This window comes from Ambystoma mexicanum, chromosome 7q (genome assembly GCF_040938575.1).
Source record: "Ambystoma mexicanum isolate Mex_15411 chromosome 7q, UKY_AmexF1_1, whole genome shotgun sequence".
Lineage (NCBI taxonomy): Eukaryota > Metazoa > Chordata > Amphibia > Caudata > Ambystomatidae > Ambystoma > Ambystoma mexicanum.
This window is the reverse complement of record NC_090941.1, coordinates 156,693,792-156,712,614: the sequence shown is the minus strand read 5'-3', so window position 1 is coordinate 156,712,614 and position 18,823 is coordinate 156,693,792. Positions and strand designations below refer to the sequence as shown.

General features: G+C 43.4%; 1 protein-coding gene across 1 annotated transcript in view; it reads right to left on the bottom strand.

Annotated features, from left to right (window-relative positions):
• Positions 1–18,823, bottom strand: part of CFAP47 (cilia and flagella associated protein 47) — a 3,369,192-nt gene that overhangs the window by 2,235,082 nt on the left and 1,115,287 nt on the right. Inside the window, exon 34 of the mRNA XM_069639370.1 lies at positions 13,331–13,428. Within this exon, the coding sequence (XP_069495471.1) occupies positions 13,331–13,428 (98 nt within the window). The remainder of the gene's footprint in view (positions 1–13,330; positions 13,429–18,823) is intronic.

Below are 18,823 nucleotides of genomic sequence, written 5' to 3'. Positions count from 1 at the left end.
TGTGTTGTGCAGTGCTCTCCGGCACCTGGGCCTTCTGTCTTGCTCTTTCTTTTATAATTACAATTATTATAAGTGGGAAACGGACTCCTAGGCTGCTCCTTTTTCATTCTGGGTAGCTGTGCAACTCTGTCCAGGGCCTCAGAAGAAAAGTCATTTTTCTTGGCACATCGTACTTCGGCAAGCAGATAGGCACTCTGGAACAGGTTCATCCTGGTCAGCAGCTGCAGGCTCAGCTATTCCTGGTGCAAGCATGAACCTCCACTTGTGGTGCCTCTCAAGAGGGTCGGACTCCTTTCTGAGTCTCTCTTCCTTTTCTAGTCTACTTGGACCAATAAGTAACCGGTAACCACTAGGGATGCTTGAAGTGGGGATTCTTCGTCCCAGTACAATGTACATTCTTTAAGTATATTTCAAGTAGGTAGTCCCTATTCTCCCTCATCTCAGTACTTCTCCAGGAGATTGGGTTTTCTATCATATACACATATAGAAAGTGTGGGGTGTAGGGGTGGCATGGACAGGATAGGCGGGCGAGTGAAGGTGTGATGCAGTGTTGGATTATTGCATTCTTCCAGGATAGTCATCACTAGTCACATTGGGGGGATCCCACCCCATGCGATCCACCCGCTGAGTACCACACCCAGGAGGACTATATGGTAGCAGTCTCACCTCCCTGGCCTGATGAGCAGGGGCTCCCCCCAGGGGAAAAGGGACGACATCTGACGATTCGTCGCAAAGCATAGAATGTTAAAAGGTAGCTCGGGGGTCTTGCAGCAGCTCGGAAATGTATGTAGAGTAACTGAGTTCGCTCAAAAGTGGTTCAAAGTGGGAAACGGGGTCCTAAGCTGCTCCTTTTGATTCTGGGTTGCTGTTCAACTCTGCCCAGGGAATCAGAGGAAAAGTAAGTCTTTTTCTGCCCTTCCCAGGCAGGAGGGTTGTCAGAAAACACCTTTAGGTGTGCCACTTCCAGTGGGCAGAGTCCTTGGTACCACTGTTTCAGCAGCAGGTCCCTCTAAATGTTCTCCTGTAGTGGCGGGGGTGGGGGGGTGTGGCTACTTCCTTACAACCCCTTATATTCAGCACAATGGCAGGGGACTTTGAGCAGGCTGTTGCACCAATAATGTTCCAGTGAAATTCTTCTTGGGTCCAAGAAGATTAAAAGAAGGGGGCCTTTCCCACTTACGTAGTCATTTTGCCACAGCAGACTGGACCCTTTCAAGCCTTCTGTAGGGAACCAATAGAAGCTGTTTGAACATACATTTTGACCACCGATGTCAGTTCACAGAGTGCCTAGCCTGCAGTAAGTTGGGAGGACTAAGTGCCCAGGAAGAATTGGTACCTAAACATTTCCTAGATGATTGGACCATTCCTCAGGGGGCAGATTCTCTCCTAAGCATCTCTGTTTTCCCGCCCCCATGTCTGCCTGATCAAAGAGCCTCAAGTAATGATCACACTAATGGGACTTCCCCCTTGCTCTGGCAGAGCTTCCTTTGAAGCACTGACTCCCACTATAACCCAATGAGGGTAGGGGATGTTCCTATGGTGTCAAGCTGTGTGTCAAGCCATTCAAACAAAGAACACATGCATCCCTCAGGGCTGGACCTAATCACCAGTCGAGAGTGAAAGGCAGCCCCAGACAGTAACACATACAAGCTAGGACAACTGTATTAGTCACAGGAAACCAGTTGATAATACAAATACATCAAAGGGTTTTGGCATCTGTAAGGCTGGAGGGGGTTATCTGTCCAGCATCACAGAACTGTAAAACGGTATTCTGCCATGGGCCACTATATTGAACCGGATATAGGTTCATGCTTATATTTAACCAATCTGCCACCAAGCCTTGGGCATACACAGTCCTATATAATTTCAATCATGGGTATGATATGATATATTTATAGCGCGCCCATACACAAGTGTTTCGAAGTGTGACAAGGCAAGGGTGGGGTACATGGGAGGACCAAAAACAATGATCTTACTAGGCCCAGTGACATTGAGGGGTAGGGGAGGAGTAGACAGTGCTGAACAGGTGATCAAATCAACAACAGGTAGTGCAGCCAGCAGGTGGCAGGTGCAAGAATTAAGCACAGACAACAGGTGTCTAATAAGTGCAGGTAAGGGGACTGTAGGGTTCCAGATACAGGCCCAAGTGCAAGGGTTGCCAGGGGGCAGTGCGGGTATGCAGCTGGATGGCCAGGGATCTGGGCCCGAATTCAGAGGGAGGCCAGGTGCCCAGTGCAGAAACAGAGATCAGCAGGGCAGAGGAAGAGAGAAGGCTGAAGAAAAGAGGAAGGTCTTGAGGTGCTTCCGGAACCAAAGATGGTTCTCCTCAAGTTTCAGAGGCAGGGAGGCTGTTCCAGAGGGAGGCCCCAGCCGAAGAAAGGGTGCCCGCTGTTAAAGGCATGCCACGGCTTTTAGAATAGTTTGGATTCGAGTAGGCCGTTTCACAAATGTACATGTTATTCTGGGGCTGGCAGGTTGTCAAGACACATGACAGTTGCTGGGATGTCAGTAGAGCAAAGAGTACACATTTGTACTATCCTTTTTCAACGTGGAGCATTTAGAAAGCAAGGACCTATAAAGCATGGCTCATTTTCTGAGAGAGAAAAAAAAAACAGCATCATTGTATACAGTAAGAAACACAAAAGCTCTGGTGATGAAGATGGCATTTCTTCACAGGAAGTGTGCTGGCCATTTCTGACCTATTTGCACTTGCTACTACTACAGTACTCTGAATTACTTAGGGTGGCCAACCGTCCCATATTTTGCAGGGCTGACACGATTGTATGGGCAATTTCCCACCACAGGGATCTTGTACAGGGTGGGAAAAAGTACCTACTTGGCTTATATGCCCACAGGATCAAAGCCTTCATAGAGCTCACACATCACACTTTTGTGTGATATTCCCCCTGCAGTCTGTGAAAAGCTTTTTAACATCATGCTCTATGTAAGCAGAGCATTGCAATGGCAGCTAGTAGAGTTTGATGGCTCAGTCAAAGCAATGAGTGGGTCATTGACAAGGGCGCCTGATGGCCCTTAGGAGATGGCAAGGTGGGGCTAAAACATGGGATGGGTGCATCATGATGTGTGAGATAATGACTACAGTTTGAAAACAAATGATTTGTTTAGGCTCACAATACTTTGCATGATATTGCAATATTTTACTCGGAATTAAGAAAATAAAGCTAAAGCCATAGACTTTTTGTGCCACATGTTTCTATAACAATTTATATGTTAGGTTAGTTTATTTATTGATTGATTATTTATAAGGCACACTGTACATCAAAACATGTTTCTAGGCGCCACAATGCAACGGGAGTGGGGGGAGCAAGGGATGCAATACAACAGTAACGGTCCTACTAGGCCTTGTGAAATTCGGATTGTGCAAATGCAGAAAAACAGAAGTGCAGGGGAGTGGTTCATTTAGCATCTTTAGGTACTAAAAAATATCCTCACTTATAGTTTGCTAGACTACAGAGTTGCTCCATGTATAATAATATTGACCATTCATATATATTGCACACCTCAAAGTCACTAATCTCTTGGCCTACTCATGGAATTTTATTTGATTGTTGTCACTTCCCATGATGAAATGATGTCAAAGACTGGTGGCATGCCTATTGCCAATCCTTACAACTAAATATAGAAAGTGTGGGATAAGGGTTTCAATAAAGAAAGAAGTGTTTACAAATAATAGGTCAGGATGTGATTGCCAGGGGTCTCCCTTCCCCACGTTTTGAGCACCGGATCAAGACGTGTCTCCTGGGCACAGTACACACTCAAGCTCTCTCAGCACGAACCAACAGTTTCGTACCAGCTATCAGGTTCTTCGATGGTTAAGTTACTTTTCAATAAAAAAGTCTCTTGAATTTGAAGACCTGATGCTTTCCAATTAACAGAATAAAAGTGTGTTTCCTTGTAGCACTTAGGGTGATTTCTCAACCCTGGGTCCCCCCTCTTCCGGTCGCCGACCCCTCTCGATCTCAGCCTCCATCTGCCGGGTTCACTATGGCTTTTCTAGCATTCACGAATCTTAATGTCTTTTTAAATAGTTCTCCGTGGACATCCCTCTGCCGGTTTAACTTTTGTCAACACACTCTTTCTTGGAACTTTAGAGCTTGCACCTTTTATTGGAATCCCTCTGCCAGGTACAATCTTTCCACTTCACAATTCCTTTTCCTTTATCTTGATGTGTGATTCACTTCCTTTGCGTTTCAATGGTTTGCCGGTCAAAGACTTTCAACTGAACAGGGATTTGGCTCGACCCCTGTATGACCACTTTGACCTGTCCTGGCAGCTCTCCTATGGCCTTTTGGTATTTGCAGTTTCATTTAAAACTGGAGCAACCAGAGTCTCTGGAGTGAGCATTCACAGGGTGCCTCTCCCCTCTGCAGCTTGTCTTCACTCAACAATTCACAGTTCTTTTAAATTTGCCACTTTGCGACTTTAATTTAACACAGTTTGGTTTATTTCTCAGTTTTCTCCTCGCCTCACCGACTGTGATGAACCGCTTGGCCTTCTTCGCATCTGGAGTCAAGGCCAGTACTAGGAGTCTCCCTCGGTCCTGCTCATCAGTGTAGGCACACTCTGTGTACCATTGACATCTGCTGCAACACACTTAAGATATTGTTTGCGGTCTTATGATTCCTTCTACAGAGGTCTCAAGCGCCTGGCTCGGAAAGGGCAAGGTTGTTTTCCTCTTGGTCACCCTCTCAGTTTGCGCCATGCGCCATTTTGCTCCTCTTGAACAGCTGTGCCTTGATAGCCATCTCGTCCTGCTTTGCTCATACTGGGCTCTCGTGCTCCCCCTTTTATCGCTGTGGGGAAAGTAAAAGGGAGTCATGTGTGTGTGGTTCTGGTCAATTGCCTGACTTCACCTGACCCTTGTATTGGGACATATCAGGTAAACGGCTTTGGTGTGAGTCCATTCTCTTTTGTGTTGTGCAAAAGTGTTTGTGTAAGAAAAGGGGGGGCAGTGGTTTTGAATGTCCTATGTGTAAAAGGTGTTGAAAGAAGGGGAATACCGCGTCTCACCCATCGGTGTCCCACTCCACAAGGACCACCCCATCCAGGTGATCCTCCATCACTGGTCCACCCCCAGGAACTGGATCCAATAGTGATGGCCATTTTCTGGCCACCTGGATGACAGATCCCCGGGCACTAGCTAAGGAGACACCTTCAGGTTTCTCACAGTAGGTACAAGATCAGATGTGTGCCAAGCTCAATAGTGAACTAACTTGTGTAATTGTTAGGGTCACTGAGGCTTCGAAATTGCTCTAAAACTGCCATGATACACAAGGCCATAATGCACCACTTTTCTCGGTCTCGCTTTTAGTAGGGAACAGTCACAGAAAGAAAGTAAAACTGCAGTAAGCAATGCCATTGTTAAAGTCAAACTGCTCAGTTGAGGACGTAAATCCAAATGCTCCTGGTGTCTGGCCTTACAGTAATCACTGATATGATCCAGGCTAATACTTTGATTCTTAAAAATGCATTCTTCCCCCCCATCCCACCTCAACAAATATTAAAAGCAGTCTCCAAATGGTTTCCCTTTACATTCACCTAAAACACTGCAGAGTGCCAAACTCAGTAATGCAATGATGCATCCTTGACCAATGTGGGTGATATATGGTAACTGGGGGTACTTCAGAGTATCAGACCTGTGAAGTCACTACTAAAAAGACATTAACAAGCAAAGCAAGAGGCCATTTCCAACTTTAATCCCTGAATGGCTCTTATTTTCTATTCCACAAATGATCGTCCTTGACCTTTGAACGTCAAACATAGGATGTTCAATCTGCCAAGTCTATGTTCCCTTCACAAAATCTCTAATGTAAAATGTGACATAAGTATAGATGTTCGTACACAGGCTGCCGAGGTTGTGCCCATGTTGATAATAAGCTCTCTCTCTCTGTGATGCCTATATTGATAAGAAATCTCTGTGCCCCCCTCTCTACCTCCCTGTACACTCCCTCCCTGTGTTCCCCCTCTCCTGTGCTCTTTGTGCTCCTCCACGTCTGTGCCCTCCCCGTCTGTGCTCTCTGCCCTCCCCGTCTGTGCTCTCCTCCCTCCCCGTCTGTGCTCTCCGCCCTCCCCGTCTGTGCTCTCCGCCCTCCCTCCTTCCTACCTCTATCTCCATCTGTACTCTCTAAAAGTGGTCTCTCGTGCTCACTCTCTGGCGCTCGCTCTCTCTTGCTCTCTCTCGCTTTCTCTGTGCTGCCTCCTTCACTCTCTAGCTGGGTCTTTGCATCTCCCTCTCTCTCTGTGAAATGTTTGTAAAACAACTGAAACCAACTAAATAGAATAGAATACAAAATAGAAAAATCTCTCTGTCTCTTTGGGTGAGAGTCACAGTCAGTGGGCTCATGTGCTTGCACCACCTCGGCTGTCGCTGACAGCAGATCACAGACAGAGAAATGAAAAAATCAATGTGTGGGTGCGGTGGGGGTACTGTGTTTTCTATGGTTAAAAGAAAATGAGAGCCCCATCAACAGATGCAACCCCTAAGGTCGGGACTGTCATGTTTGGGCACATCATATTGAGTGTCCATTGTCGATATGAGGTTTGGAGGAGTATGGGGACAGGCTCTGCAGTGTCGGCGAGGATTTAATTTTTCTGTTAAATATTAGTGTGTGTGCCTAAGGGAAAGGTGCTCACAGAAGAAACAGATCATTTGCTTTAATCTGAGCATGCTCCATTCAATTAAGGAAGGATATAAGAGACAACGTGAAACTATTAAAAAGGGGAATTATTTCAATTTTACCAACATTGTAATCCAGCTCTTTTTTTTACAATTTTACAATGATGGCCTCTTACATTTTCCAAAAAACGGACAATAATCAAAAAAATATGTTTCTGATAGGTTATCATTCCGCTATGTATAGTATAATACATTTCTGTAATGATTTTTGTTTTCTTTTTTTTCCTTTTCTTTTTTCTTTTAATGTTGGTGGGAAATAGTATGTTTTGTGCCTGAATTGTGGACAGAAATAAATTGATTTTAGAAGTATGAATTTTGAAATGTAATGGAAATATTCCTTTTATTCTTTTATGATTTTCTGTGTTTTTTGTAAAGGTTTTCTGAAACCAAATACAAATTTTAAAAAAATATTAGTACATTCCTACTGTACTATTTCAAAATACCCCTGTGGGGTGGGGGCAAATAACGACAATGAAGATTGCATTGCTTTGCATGAAATCAAAGAGTATTTTGGGAGCATAAGACTACAGATCTTTATTATTTGACAACTATGTCTCATAAAAGGGTTTATGCTTGATTCACTAAGTACATAATGCACACTCAGTTTGGAGCTCATTTAATGCTTAACAACACTCACCAGTACATTAAAGGGTTTGTATCCATGAACCATATATACTCATTCAAATACTCTCCAGATTTGGATGCAAGGCTGAAACTGCTGTGACAACCGTCAACTACATTTGTTTCTGAGGGCCGTTCCGCTGCTTGTTTCCAGCGTTCTGGTTTTCTCTCCCCAAACCGATGGGTTTGGGAGCCTCCCTGAATTTCACAAGAGGGTGGGCTGATGGGGACATGCACAGACATCCTTAAATAATGATACGGTAGCATTTTCTACAGGGAGAGATCATAGTACTTGGATTTGCAGGTATCAGTTAACCACAGAACAAAAACAGTGGGGCACAGGTAGTAGAGGGAAGTAAGCGAAAGATGCTTGGATTGGTGTGAACATCAAATAGGGGGACAGCAGGATGAGAAGAGCCTTTCGGACACTTGCACCTACAAAGCATCCCAAAACGTCTGGAATGAGGGACAAAGGCGTTGCATAACAGCCTGCTGTGGAAACCCAACACATTTTGAAAATTGGCAAGTTGAGACTACTAAATAATACGATCAGGCACATGTAATCATCCAACCTATGAAAGCCTGCTGTGGCAGAAAAAAGGAATACATTCTGTGACACCAATCGTCCTATTCCACTCATCCAAGCTGAATGACAAAAAGTAAACATGAAAGAAACATGAAAGAAATCAGTAAATTGAAATCTCCAAGACTCAAGATAAACCTACATTCTCCACAGCAACCCATTAAAAACAACTTGTTCCCAGGCAAAAGAGCCACCATTCAACGCTGCCAGAGCTATCAGCAACTTGGCAGTTCAAACCATAACGATTTAAAATAAATGAAGCAAGAACGGTCAACTCCTAACTAAAGATCATTCCACAATAGACCAGCTCCTGGCCCCCCCCAGCTACTGGCCCCCCCTTCTTTTTAATATTTACATTCAAGAGATAATAGATGCAATACTGAGGGGGTGCCAGGAATGGCCAGAGATGGATTCTGACAAGTGCCATGCCTTATTCTACGCGGATGAAGCAGTCTTGATTGGAACAAATCTGAAAGATCACTAACTCCATATCTATCTATCCTTTTGGCAAAATGCGATAAGTTGCACTTACGCTTAAACATCGATACATCTACGGCAATGGTGTTAAAACCTCAATGTCACAAGCATAGATTAATATAGCTGAAAGTAAGGGGCTCTCCGATTGAACAGGTCAGCCACTATGACTATTTGGGACTGAGGTTTCACGAGTCTGTTAGTTGGGTTGCTCAGATCAATAAATCCACAATTAGCTTGGAGAAATTGAATGGGGCCATTATGTCTTACTATTTTAGACATGGTCGTGGTGCAATATCTACATGTATGGATTTATATATTGGAAGCAGTGGAAAGACCCAGTAGTGAAGCTGTGCTGAGGCAGGAGCAAATGTCTGATGTTCTGGCATGTCTGCCCGATGAATGGGGATTGATCGACAACTGGGCTGATGACCTTTGACACATAGCTGTGTCGTTTTGGACAGAGTTCTTAAGTTCAGTGTTGGCTGTTGGTAGTAGCTAGATTGTCCATTTCTAATTATTTCCATGGGAAAGTTACTGTGGCTTTGGATGAATGTCATGGGAATTATTCTGTGTGCAGGCCCATTTTCCATTCCATTTTCAAACTTTTATTCGGCTTATACCTTTAAGTCAATTATACAAAAAATATGTTTCAGTTATAAAACAGTATAAAATTGAGTCAGAATTATGGGGGTATATAAATGTTACTAAGATTAATATTTATGAACGGAAATTTACAACAAAAAATGTATCACTCACCTCTAGTGCCCCGACAGCATTCATTTACCTGGAACTTGACAAGTTACCAGTGGTCTCAAAGGTCACACTTAAACCAGTTATTTGCTGGGCTAGATTAAGGAAATCACCCAATTTAGAAAGCTATCAGGCTGCATTGTCTCATATCATGGCTTTGGATGTGGGAAAGAGTCTGAAATGGTTTAGTCATGTGAAAGAAACCATCCAGTGCCTGGACGCTCTAGAATTCTGGGAACACCCACATCACCTGACCTTCTCAGCAATATGAAATGCTTGTGGAATTCAAATGGCAGATGCTGCTAAATTAAATTTGGTTCAGATTATCCCGAGTTCAGGGTGAAGTCTGGGTCCAAAACATATTTGGACACAATCACTCCCTCATTTGAAAAATCATTGTATAGGCGTTTTGGGCTGGGCATACTACCAGTAGCCTCTTTTACTTATTCATGAAGGGACTCGCAGACACATTTGTGTCCGGTGAGGGGGGGAGCTAATTAATTCATTTTCTGTTGATTGCTGACAAGATTATAAAGTTGAGACGCATATATTTTAGACCAATTTTGAAGGAATTAGGGATTCTTTACTCTACTTATGCTGTGAGGCTTCTGAATCAGTGTCTGCTCCACCAGGTAATCTTTGCATCTGCCCGTTATATCCATTGGGTGTGGTTACAAAGTTCTCAGGCCATGAAACAAATATACCATGTGTCTAATTGTTGAATTTTTATCAAGGCTGCGACAGTGCTCTCCTGGTTTCCATTCTTTTATTGATTATCTATCAAATGATGGATTTCTGGAGCTTATGTGGATTGTTTTGGCTTGATTGTATTTAATGAGTGTATTGGCCTTAATTTTATATGTAATTTTATTCTGTTTTATAACTGAAACACATTTTTTGTATGATTGACTTGAAGGTATAAACCAAATAAAAGTTTGAAAATGGAATGGAAAATTGGCCAGCACACAGGATAATTCCCATGACATTCATCCAAAGCCACAGTAATATTCCCATGGAAATATTTAGAAATTGACAATCTAGCTACTACCAACAGCCAACACTGAACTTAAGAACTCTGTCCAAAACGACAAAGCCATGTGTCAAAGGTCCTCAGCCCAGTAGTGGCAGGCAATCCCCCTTCATTTGGACAGACATGTCAGAACAACAGACATTTGCTCCTGCCTCAGCACAGCTTCACTACTGGGTCTTTCCAGTGCTTCCAGAGAATGCTACGCAGGCTCCAGCTCAATTACTACTCCTCCCTAGACGACCTCTGCATCCCTTTATAGCCCCTAATCTTACAAGCACCTCAGCTCCCCTACATCTTGGAGTCTGTTCTTCAGGAGCTCATGGGTGCCAATACTCCCCTAATCTCCGGTGCTGCCGAGGAGAGTACTACCTGCTTGATTAGCTCTCAGTAAATCCATGGGTGCTCTCCACCCTCACACCAAACTTATTTCCCCATGTTCCATGTTCCTGTGCTGGAAAATTCCCTCACCTTCTTTCAGAGGAACTGACACTCTCCAGGTCCGTCAATCTCAAAATGGCTGCCTCCACCAAAAAAACACTTATTCAGCAGCCCCTGTGCATTGCTTAAGTACTGAACATGACCCGACAGCATTAGGGCAGCATTTCTGTTCATAAGAAAATTCCCAATTAAAGATGAATGTCAATGTCAAGTCTGTTCCCTCTTGGCATTTAAAGGGATGGTCTAGTAAAAAATTTTATTTAAAAAATAGATAGGCCACATAAAAAAAAAAATACTAGCATCCTCCGTTTTAAAAGTTCCTATGTAAAATTTTGAGCTATTCAAGCTCAAAATTCGAAAAAGCAAGCACAGGGGCGCAGCCATTTTGTGAAATGGAGGCCCTCTTGTGCTGGCTTTTGCGGCACTAATGAAGGAAAAGCCAGCCAGCTGTAGTAAACAAAGTCTACCGCTGGGTGGCTTTCCCTTCATTAGTGCCGGGACTCGGAGGACGCGGACCGGAGACCAGAGCAGGAAAGCTGCAGCTGAATCTCGGTAAGTGCTATTTATTTTTTTTTACAAAAAATAATCACTAACTGTGGGTTTTTTTCTAAGTTTTCCGGGCTGGAGGAGCCCGGAAAACTTAGAAATAAAACTGCAGCTTTAAAAACGTTGTATTTATGTTTGCGGTCGCTTTTGAAGTGACCGCAAACATAAATACAACGTTATTGTGTTGGAAAACGCTGCGGTTTTTCTTTCCAAGTTTCTCAGGCTCCTCCGGCTCTGGCTCGGAGGAGCCTGAGAAACTTGGAAAGAAAAACCGCAGCGTTTTCCAACACAACCGCGTGTGTTTCTGCCTGCTGTGGCTATCACTTTGGGTCTCCGGTGCTCCCAGCTCCCCTGGGAGCACCGGAGACCCAAAGTGATAGCCACAGCAGGCAGAAACACACGCGGTTATGTTTACATGCCACGTAGTGTTTCTACCTGCAGCTGATTTCCCATTTGGGGCTCTCGGGCTCCCCGTGGGGAGCCCGAGAGCCCCAAATGGGAAATGCTAAATGCTGCGTTGTCTGCCTAAATCTGCTTTCCCATTTGGGGCTCTCGGGCTCCCCGTGGGGAGCCCGAGAGCCCCAAATGGAAAAGCAGATTCAGGCAGACACAACGCGGTTGTTTTCCGCAATGCCGCGTTGTGTCTGCCTGAATCTGCTTTACCATTTGGGGCTCTCGGGCTCCCCGTGGGGAGCCCGAGAGCCCCAAATGGAAAAGCAGATTCAGGCAGACACAACGCGGTTGTTTTCCGCAAAACCGCGTTGTGTCTGCCTGAATCTGCTTTTCCATTTGGGGCTCTCGGGCTCCCCGTGGGGAGCCGGAGGAGCCTGAGAAACTTGGAAAGAAAAACCGCAGCGTTTTCCAACACAATAACGTTGTATTTATGTTTGCGGTCACTTCAAAAGCGACCGCAAACATAAATACGTTTTTAAAGCTGCAGTTTTATTTCTAAGTTTTCCGGGCTCCTCCAGCCCGGAAAACTTTAAAAAAAAACGCAGCTAGTGCTCATTTTTTGTAAAAAAAATAAATGGCACTTACCGAGATTCAGCTGCAGCTTTCCTGCTCTGGTCTCCGGTCCGCGTCCTCCGAGTCCCGGCACTAATGAAGGGAAAGCCACCCAGCGGTAGACTTTGTTTACTACAGCTGGCTGGCTTTTCCTTCATTAGTGCCGCAAAAGCAAAAGCCAGCACAGGAGGGCCTCCATTTCACAAAATGGCTGCGCCCCTGTGCTTGCTTTTTCGAATTTTGAGCTTGAATAGCTCAAAATTTTACATAGGAAGTTATAAAACGGAGGATGCTAGTATTTTTTTTTTTATGTGGCCTATCTATTTTTTAAATAAAAATGTTTACTAGACCATCCCTTTAACTTTTTGATCATCTCTAGAATAGGGAGGAGCTGAATCCAAAACAAAGAGCTACTGTTCATTTGTGCTTTGCCCTGCAACTGAGCTGTAACCTTAGCTCTAGCACAGAGGTGTGCTGGATTGCCTAAATTCTGAGTCCATGTATTTGGGGGAAGACTACTGCCGCTCTTTTTTGACTGGCCAATCCTTTGCCTCTGGGAACCTTTTGCCAGCTCTGGAAGGAACCAGAGCTGGTCCAGCCCGTTGGGCTGCTACTTCATTGAACTACTAAATGTCCAGGCAGATTAACAGGGGATGACATGATGTATTTTTGCATGCAAGCCTTGATGGTTAACACACGAACAGTGGATAGGCTTGCAGGTTGTAGCATATGATATGTGATTGTTGGAATCCCGCATGCTACTTTTCCTGAATGCCACCGTTACCCTAAGCCCCATCTACTCAGTTGCCCATTCCTATTACCCATTCTACCCAACCAACAAACAAGGGCAACCCCTACAAGGTCCCTTCTGCTACCCATGCAATCATGATCATCCATTTCCTCACCCCTCCCTGCTACCATTCACCCATCTGACGCCCCACGCGCCACATTATCCTTCCCCCCACAGGCCAACTCTGCCCCATTTCTTACATGTGCCCGCTGCTGCAATGCTACCAGTGTGCATCCAAAATGAACACTTGCTATTCGGGGAAACGGACATGTTGGCACTGCGCATGTAGGAAAGTGGGGCACATCTCTCGGTTGGAGTCATTTTCTCTGCGCCACTGTTTGACATACCAATAGTTTAGAATTGCACACCTTTTAAAGTTGAAGACCAACTTACCAGAAAGGGGCAATACGACGCCAAAATGGTTGCAAACACCAAACCATCCAGAAGATCTCGTTCAAAATTAACTATCCACCTCTTGGGGGGGACGTCACCTGTTGGGAACAATAAAAAATACCACAAACAGCAAATGAGAATAATTCGATTTGGAAGTACAGCTAAAGCAGGCCAGAATGCACACTAAATTATCGTATGCAAACTATGTGCTTCAAAATAACGACGCTGAAATGCAAATGAGGAGCCTCGGGGCCAATAGCGATTCAGTATGAAAAAAAAGAAAAACACATCCTTTTGCATATTCTTTATGTACAATTGGCATTCTGCCCTTTCACAAGGGGTCCCAACATGCCACGCAAACGAGTCTAAAGTGAGATGTGTGAACCTTACCCCTGACCCTGTGCATTGTCTATGTTTATTCATTGTACACACCCTACATGTGGAGCGGTAGAGCAGATTAAACATTTTTTGCATCAGACTGGCCTGATTATCTTCACCGGAGCGAATGGAATTGAAACGCAGTACTGTCGACTCTTTGTCCCCAGTTTGTAGTGTCAAACACTGTAAATTGTGTACTGCTTTGTACTTTATTCACTTGCTATCTGTTCACCAAAATCCCTAGACTCTGAAAGGGATGATACATGTCCATCTGCATTCAATTAATTTAACTGGACAGAACATCTATGTATTGTTCACAGATATGTTTTTGATATCAGTGTGTCCTGCTTTGAAAAACAATTTTGAAAATGACATTTGATGCATTAAAATAGTTGCGCAAATCGCCAAATTGCTTACACTTCGACCAGGAGCAATGTTTTCCTTTTTCTTTGTATAGGGTCAATGTTATGAGTGTACATAAGTTCAGTCACCCTGATCATTTTTGCAGTATAGTTTGAAACCTTCCTGGGTAGATCAGGGCAAAGCCAGGAGCACTTTGTTTTTCTATCTTCACTGGAGAGGCCATTGCTTAAGATCAACTGACACCAGTTGACAGGCGGGTACGTCAGTGGAATTTGGGGGTCTGTGCAGGGCATATGGGGTCGCTTTCATTTGAAAAATACTGACAAAAACCTTGCTTTATTCTCTCCCAGGAATACACAGATCCATGAGCAGCCATGACGCAGTGCGACTCCCAAAGGTGCTACACCAGACCACTCTGATAATCACCCCATTACGCACTCGGTTGAAGATCCTTTCACCACAGGCACTAAATGTGATGGCCTCTTTGGAAAGCACATTTCACGCTTCATTTCTCCACCATACAGGGTAAAGTGGGCAGCAGTCCATCTTACCAGGGTTTCTACATAACAGCAGAGCTAGACATGCGAGGGGAATAGCTTCCCTGAGATGGAGGACAGCAAATATCAGAGAAACTGGAAGGCTGAAAACTGTATTCGTCCCCTCCCAAGCGTAACCGTGTTCAAGGCACTGAAGATACAGTGACAGAAACATCTCTTAAATGAAGTTTCAGACTCATTTATTTGTGGCCCAACTTGATTACATGTGCACATGTGTCTCTTATGGACTCATTGTATTAAGCATTACCCTTCTTTCTTTATGCTTTATTTCGACATATAAGTCATAAAAGCCATACATTCAAACAAAACACATGCAATACAGTTAATTACAATCCATTGCAGTTTACTTAAGGCACTATATAAACGAAGTGCAGCGTTTTAGTGATTGTGCAAATGTATACATGGACATGCCTCGACACGTGATGTGCAAAATAGTAACAATTCCACATTTTAAAATTTCAAGTTAGTCAACAGCATTTTAAAACAATATTGAACATAAAAAGGCCATCAAATACAATGTAAAAAATACCTTCAAATACTTTACTTTAATGCATTTATATAGCGCGGCCATAGACCCCGAAGGCGTGAGGGCACTACATGACAGATATAACATAACAAAGCGAAGGATCCATGAGGCAAAGCCAGAAGGAGAATATTTTAAGAGCATGTCACAGTCATTTAATACAATGAAAGAAGAAAAAAAAAAAATATCACACTAAATGTCAGATTACAGGTATGATAAAATGGTAATTCAAAGGGAAAACAAAACAGAGGAGAGCAAGCTCACAGCCTCAAAACCAAAATAACAGTTCTAATTTTAAAAAATATGTAACATATCAAGGCAATTAACAGCATTACAGTGAATGTGGGATTAAAAGTATCAGTCAAGAAGCTCCAAAAAGAAAACCAAATAGGCGAGCAAGCTCGCAGCCTCAGAAACGCACAATGCCTGAGAGACGAGTACCCATTTTCACCATAGACCCGGCGATTAACACTGCACACTACTTGCAATATCATTAAGTGTCGGGGCTTTCGCTCTGGGCAACCAAGCGATGTGGATAAAACGGCTTTTTACAAAATGTCACTGCGTCTGCCATTGATCGGAGACCAGTTAATTTGAGGACTGGTCTCAGGTGACGGCCTCTTAATGGATGCAGCGCTTGGCAAATCAATAATAAAGTGGATAACAGTTTCATCAGCCCTGCATAAAGGGTAGGAACCCGACCCATTAGGTCTCCATGATTTAGGGAAAGATCCCAACGTGAGTGTCCCAATCCTAAAACGGGCATACAAAGATCTCTCAAACGGTGGCGCAGTAACATCAAGATAAAATTCAGTGCCAAACCCTACTTTACACAGTAGGTCATCTTGGCCAAATGTTAACCTTTTATCTGCCTCTACCCGATTCTCCATGCCTTTAGCGGTTGCTGCTCCCTTTATACTTGGTAAGGCTGATGTATCCACATTCTGTGGGTTCTCCCACAGCTCACCCTTCTTTTACATGGGCGGCCCGCAACATGCTTTTACCACCTTCCAAATTTAATAGGTGTCTCAGAGCGTCCCGGTACTTCACAAGAACCTCTGTGCACCAAAGCCTTATGCAGTACAGGATTGGTTTCAAAGAGACCAGCTCTCCTACTGGCCAGCCGTCGAGCTGCATATGCACCAGCGCTGCAGGCATACTTTGGGGCGATAGTACCAGCTGTTTCAAAAATATATTTTCTACCCGATTTAGCTCCTCGAAGCTACCCTAACCCCACATTTCTGCCCCAAAAATAAATGCTGGAATTGCCTGTTTTTTGTATAATTCTAGGACTGGTGAAATAGCACCACTCCCCTTAAGCCTTACCGTGATTTGGGGGCGGGAGGGTGGGGCGAATCAACAGAATGTAATGCCATTTCTTAGGTACACATAATACCCACAGGTAGTTTTCTTATATTGAGTAAACTTTTACACTTCAAGATCCATTGCACGTCTTTATCCTTGGACAACTCACTAGAAGTACAGCAACACATATTTGAATAGTAGCTGCTAATATATAGCCACTGTTTTACCCAGGTAAGGCGTGTAAGAGTTATGCTAATATTGCATACTTGGTAGCTTGGCATTCTAGTTTGGGGAGAATAAAAAAGAGCCACGGCGTATGCATCACTGAAAGCGACTGTGGGCTCACTGATGAAATAGAGGGGTCCTCCTATACCACAGTCTAGACAGTGAGTTCATTGCCTTTGTTCATACTGTACATGTGTATACACTGTTAGCATTTTCTCCTCACAGGATCCTCTGCTATGAGATAGGTAAGCATTTTTGTTTGTTCTTTTTATTGTACGTGGTTTATTTCAAACCTTATACACACATTTTTCTTTCTTTGTTCGTTTTTTTTGTCTAATACGCTTAATACCCGAGTTCAGTTTCTAAGCGTGGATCTGGGATTCGAACCTCTGTTGCTCTGGTGGTCTTACTTGCAAGGCCAGCACATTGCCCTGTGCTATATCCACTGTTACACAGTTAATCGCGTATCATCATAAAAACAGTACAAAAAATTATAATCACTACACACAATTCTAATTCTAATAATCATACATAAAAACAACAATACATTCAAACACACACCGTCCACAATCAACAACTAATCTAAAGATTTTTTTTTTAAAGTGATAACTCTAATAGTGATGTAAGGCGACCCCGTAAAATGTAATACCAAAAAGCGTCACGATGGAGCAAAGAAAAATGTATTAAACATGTCTTGTCAAGTTTTTTGCATAGTGGGACAAACAATCATTAGGTAGATGAGTGATTATAAAAACTTCCATAAGTCTGCTATCAGGACATTCCAACTGGTAATTCAATAGTGGGCCTCTGTTTTTGCTTTCCAAACCTATTTCAACATGTGACTTGTATTTATTCCTCTCTTCACAAGTATAGATCCAGTCCAAGTCCAGAATCTTCCTTTTCAAGTAGCTCGGATTATCCAATAAGGTATCCATTACAATAACATAGGCATGTTTTGACTTCATTAACCAGTGGAACAGCTTTCAGAGAACCACGATGATGGCAAGGCTCTAAACTGGACAGTTGACTCAGCCATTGTCTGCTTAATGGAATTTTACTTTTGATTCAACAAGCCTCCATGCATTTTTTACACGCCTACCTCTTAGTGAATTCTCTCCATTCATACTCACAGGGTATTGTAGCATGATTACACATTTCTTTTTATGAGTCTTGGGGTGTAATTCCGTGAAATAGTGACCGTGGAACACTTGTCAAAACGTATATGTCTTATAAATGTCGTCATTCCATTCCAATCACACCTTTACTTTACTTTATTTTATTTATATAGCACAACAATGGACCCTTAGGCATTAGGTTGATAGGCCAGGTCAGGGATGTACATACTAGTCTAAAATGGAAAGTCTAGGCAACAACAAGACTGAAGAGAACAACCAAGTTTTCCGTTTTTTTTTTTTTAAAAGGTTCAAAGAGACCAGTCCACGTAACTCCGGGGCCCTAGGTGCTGCAGGACAGAAGGCTCAATTTTCTACTTTATTAGTTCTGCATCTGGGAGAAGCTGGGTCATTTTGATTATTTGACCTAAGGGTTCTGTTATTAAGCTTATTAAAAATATGGTCTTGCAGATACAAAGGCATGTGGCCCACTATACTTTTGAAGGTAATGACCAAAAGTCGGTATCGGATTCGCGCTTCCACTGGTAACCAGTGGAGGGAACGTCTGACCACTGAGACGTGGTCACGGCGGGATAGTCCAACGACCATACGAACCGCGCCATTTTGGATAATTTGAATCCTGTTGGCGTCCACTTTACAGAGACCCGACAGAATACTGCTGCAATAATCTATCTTTGCGCCAATAATGTCTCTTGCTATAGTTTCAGCATTATCCTGGGATATGAAGGGTCTAAGATGCGCTAACAGCTTAACATAATAGGCAGCTGCCGAGACGAGACTACTCACGTGAGCCTTCATATTTAGTAGTTGATCAAGAACTACTCCTAAAATTTGAATTTACACCTGTGGGGTTAGTATAACTTTCCTGAGGGAGAAACAGCTATAGAAGGGGTCCAACTTAACCAGCATTGATGGAGTCCCAACAATCAACAACTCTGTTTTGCCACTATTTAGGGCAAGATTGTTATAGACCACTTCTCTATCAGAGAGTAAATTCAATTGAGTTCAT